Consider the following 4,354-nt stretch of genomic DNA (forward strand, 5'->3'; position numbering starts at 1 on the left):
CTCGCGCTGGAGCGTCTGCACCCACACTTAGGGGGAAAGGTCATTTAGCTTCAAACTGGGGAACTTGGGAAGAAAAGGAGCTGTTGCCACCTGCGCCAGGGTGGTCGGAGGACAGTGGCCGGGACACAGGGTCCCCACACCGGAACACCGGGCCCCACCCCTTCCCCTCTGGCCCTGCATGATGTTTTGTGCAGCTCCATCTCCCTTCCCCCTTAATGTACTTTCTCTCTGGGAATTTTCATTGCCCTGGGGTGGCCGTCTGCAGAGGATGGCGGGTTCTCCTGAATCAGGTGAGAAACTTTGGGATGCAGCCTCCACTCAGAGCCCCACGGGGTCCGGTGGGACCTGCTCCCCAGGACCCGGCCTGAGATTCCAGTCTGTGTCCTGTCTCCCCATGTCCCTGTCCTGCTGTCCCCACCCTGCTGTGCTCTTCCCCCAGAGCTCAACTTTTAAGTTCCAGGGTCTGCATCAGGGAACTACCCTGTCTAATGCCACGTGTAACAGAGCCATGACTGATCCCCTTGAGGGGGCTGTCAGGCCTGGCTGTGTGTGACATGTACCTGGGGAGGGGACATTACCTCTTTATGTCCATGCACAAGGTGTTTTCATCTGTACAGAAACAAACCTGCACACAAGTAAATGTGTTCAAGAAACTGGAAAGATACTTTAGGTTGTACCCACTCTGTGTGTTATGTACAATCATCTGTGTATGAAATATCCTGTGCTGTCTTTGCTGAGACCTTGAGAGTTCGGGGCACTGGAATTGTGGCTGGTGCCAGGCAGACAGCAGTTGTCTGGGGCTGGATCTGCCACGTCCATTTATGCCAAATGAACATAGAAACATCTATTCATTTGTTTTGACAGTTCGTGGCCTTGTAAATATCTTACAAAAATGGCATCAAATGTTATGCCTTAGTGTGATTCAGATGCGTGTATGCAGTGTGCTGAGTATAGTTGGCATTTTGAAAACCAAGAAATAGGATGGTGCATTGAATCTGTTGCTGACTAACACACCTAGGTGGAAACATTGCCAAATTCTTCCAGTTCTCACAGGTGGCAATTACGTTTGTGCTGTGACGGGAAGAGACCTGAGTCCTGGGTTAAAAGGACTCCAGCTGTCTCTTGCTTTGAGCCTGTCCCTGGACCTGGTACTGCAGGGCTGCCAGCCAATGAGCTTCTGGCTGGGGAACCTCCCTCTGCATTCCGAACACTGTGAAGGGCTTTTCTCTCCAATGCTCCTCTTTCTCCCAGGACTGGGTGGCACTGAGGTCACACCAGGGGCTAACTGACAAAACCGCACCTCGTGGTCCAGGCCCAGCAGGCTCCAACCTCCACATGCCCAAACGTGCTGCGAGTGCCTGTCCAGCATGAGGCTCACGTGCCGGCCGGAGCGCTCCAGCAGCACCTCGTGCCAGTGCTCGTCGTCCAGCAGGCTGCCCAGCACCAGCCCCCGGGAGGCGGTGAGGGTGGGGTGCCCGTGCCTGGGCAGAGGGAAACCAGCATGGTGAGGCCCCATCCAGAACCACGATGCCCCAGGCACTGGCCTCTCCTAGTGCTGTCATGACGCCATCCCTACTCACCCCTCCCCTGTCACTGCTGTGGACTCTCAGGAGCAGCACTGTGGCCTTGTTTTGTTAGGAGAGGGCAGCAGCTCCTAACCAGCACAACTTGCCACCCAAGAGACACTTGGCCACCTCGGGAGACATTTCTGATGGCCCTGATGGCTTGGGGTGTGGGCTTCTGGCGTCCCGTGGGTAGGGGACAGGGCTGCTGCTTAACACCCAAATGGCCACAGGACAGGCCCCACCACAGAGAATCATGTGGACCAGAACGTCAGCAGTGCCCAGGCTGAGGAACTGCAGGATGTAGCCATCACTGAACTTGCACGATGTAAAAAGCGCCTGCCACTGTCCTTCTGTCAACTACTAATGTATAAAGTGTGTGTTATGCAAGCACAGGACTCTCCTCTGTAATGATGGTCAAAAGGTGAGGTACCACAGTCCTCAGTACAAAGGACACTACGTAACCGGCTTGCTGGGCTCCTTGCAGGCTCACGTTACCTGAACCAGTGTGTAGAAGCAGCTTCCCCGTCACTAACTCCAGGCTGATGCCGTTCCCGTGGCCTCCCTCTCTGTGGATGAGAATCCCATCACTCTGCATCGTTTTAAATCTCAAAGAAATGACGTCTTTTTCTGGACTCCTGGTATTTTGAGCAAATCTGTAAAGCAGGGAACTTTTTCCATCAAAATCAATCACTTCTGATCCTACAGAAAAGAAAATAAAAGTTGTTCTAAGGATTAGCATGCTTCCCACAAACACTTTTAATATGTGGAGGCTTGTACATGCACACACACATGCAGAGGCACACACGCAGAGGCACACACAGAGGCACACAAGGCACACACGCAGAGGCACACAAGGCACACACGCAGAGGCACACAAGGCACACACTCAGAGGCACACAGGCAGAGGCACACACACAGAGGCACACAAGGCACACACGCAGAGGCATACACACGCAGAGGCACACAAGGCACACACTCAGAGGCACACAGGCAGAGGCACACACATGCAGAGGCACATACACAAAGAGGCACACACATGCAGAGGCACATACACACGGAGAGGCACACACGCAGAGGCACATACACAAAGAGGCACATACAGGCAGAGGCACACACACCCAGGGGCACACACACACACAGGCACATACACACGCAGAGGCACACACACACACACACAGGCACATACAGGCAGAGGCACACACACCCAGGGGCACATACACACGCAGAGGCACACACACACACACAGGCACATACATGGCCCATTTCCAGCCCCGGCATCAGATAACACATCATTTCTCTCTGCGGGTGTGCAGGTGTTGATAAACCTAAGGATATTTTTTCAACCTTCCCGCCTGCAGATAAACATTCTTAACCCTTTGGAACAGCTGCCATCTCATCACTGGGCTCACACTGTGGTCACGTAAACCACACAGAACCTCTTGATTCACTCCCACTTTAACAGCATCTTTGGAAATGTTTATCACTTTCCATCCACTGGTGAAACTCAATCATCTCAGAGTAACAGGGCCGTTGCTCCCTGCTGGAAGATTTCTTGTGATTCTTACATGTACTCAGAAATAATGTATTTACAAGGTGCACAATGAATGAATCTTTCACTCTGTTTGCAGCATATGTTGTCTAACCAATTACTCTTCCTGAATGAACATGGATGGTAACGATTCTGTCACACACCCAAGGTGTGTTCTGCAATTACTAATTCGTAGTAAACTAGGAGAAATGCTAACAAGACCCCTTGAAAATGCTCCTTGGGATGTAGCAGCAGGTGACAGGCTCCCGCCCGAGAGGCCGGGGCCATGGCTGATGCCGTCCCCGTGGCCTCCCTCTCTGTGGATGAGAATCCCATCACTCTGCATCATTTTAAATCTCAAAGCTTGCTGGGCTCCTTGCAGGCTCACGTTACCTGAACCGGTGTGTAGAAGCAGCTTCCCCGTCACTAACTCCAGGCTGATGCCTTCCCCGTGGCCTCCCTCTCTGTGGATGAGAATCCCATCACTCTGCATCATTTTAAATCTCAAAGAAATGAGAAATAACAGCCTCTTGAGGCTGTTATTTGCAATACATATGTATTTGCAATACGTACCTCAGAAGCTTCGGGAAGTATTCTGCCCTTGCTTTACAATGTTCCAGCTCGTGTCCCCATGTCTGATGCAGGGAGGCTTCCCTGGCTCTGGCAGTGAGCGCGATGCCTATGAGGAAAGACCCCTACTGGCTTCCTCTCCACGTTTTCCTTGTCACGGTGGGTGTTTCTCCCTCCTATGCCGTGTTACCTCTTCTCAGTCTTTCCTGAGTGGGAGCGGGACCGCAGCGGCCCAGCGCCGGGCAGCGGGAAGGCCCGTCTGTGGCTCCTGCTCGGGGCGTTTCTCCTCATTACAGAACATACGCCCTTGTTTTTAAGTAATTCCACAGCAGTGTGAAGTCGTCACTCATGATCTCAGCGTTATATAACCCACTCATCCTCTGAAGGCCATTGACACTTAGCCAGATTATCCCAGCACTTCAAAGCCACCACCATTCCATCCGCGTGTCCCCTGTCACCCTCCCTCTTGTCTGTGCCCCATCGGAGCAGGTCTGGATGCCGTGTCCAGGAGGGCAGACCCCTCCTTGGGCTGCTCTCTGCCCCGCTCACTGCTCACTCCTGACGATGTGTTCATTCGTCCATCCATTTACCCACCAGCAGATTAACGGACGGCCACAGCACTGCACCCACCAGGATGGTTCCAGGTGCCACAGGGACAGAGCTGGTTGCTGTGGGGACAGAGCTGGTTGCT

The 4,354-nt window shown here is 53.0% G+C and overlaps 1 protein-coding gene across 1 annotated transcript in view; it reads right to left on the minus strand.

Annotated features, from left to right (window-relative positions):
* The window catches only part of LOC103609083 (contactin-associated protein-like 3), a gene marked incomplete at both ends in the record, with an annotated part of 41,199 nt that overhangs the window by 2,607 nt on the left and 34,238 nt on the right, over positions 1 to 4,354 (minus strand). The window contains 2 exon segments of the mRNA XM_008593453.1: positions 1,301 to 1,481; positions 2,048 to 2,264. Of these exon segments, the coding sequence (XP_008591675.1) occupies positions 1,301 to 1,481; positions 2,048 to 2,264 (398 nt within the window).

This window comes from Galeopterus variegatus, unplaced genomic scaffold (genome assembly GCF_000696425.1).
Source record: "Galeopterus variegatus unplaced genomic scaffold, G_variegatus-3.0.2 Scaffold9149, whole genome shotgun sequence".
Taxonomy (NCBI): Eukaryota; Metazoa; Chordata; class Mammalia; order Dermoptera; family Cynocephalidae; genus Galeopterus; species Galeopterus variegatus.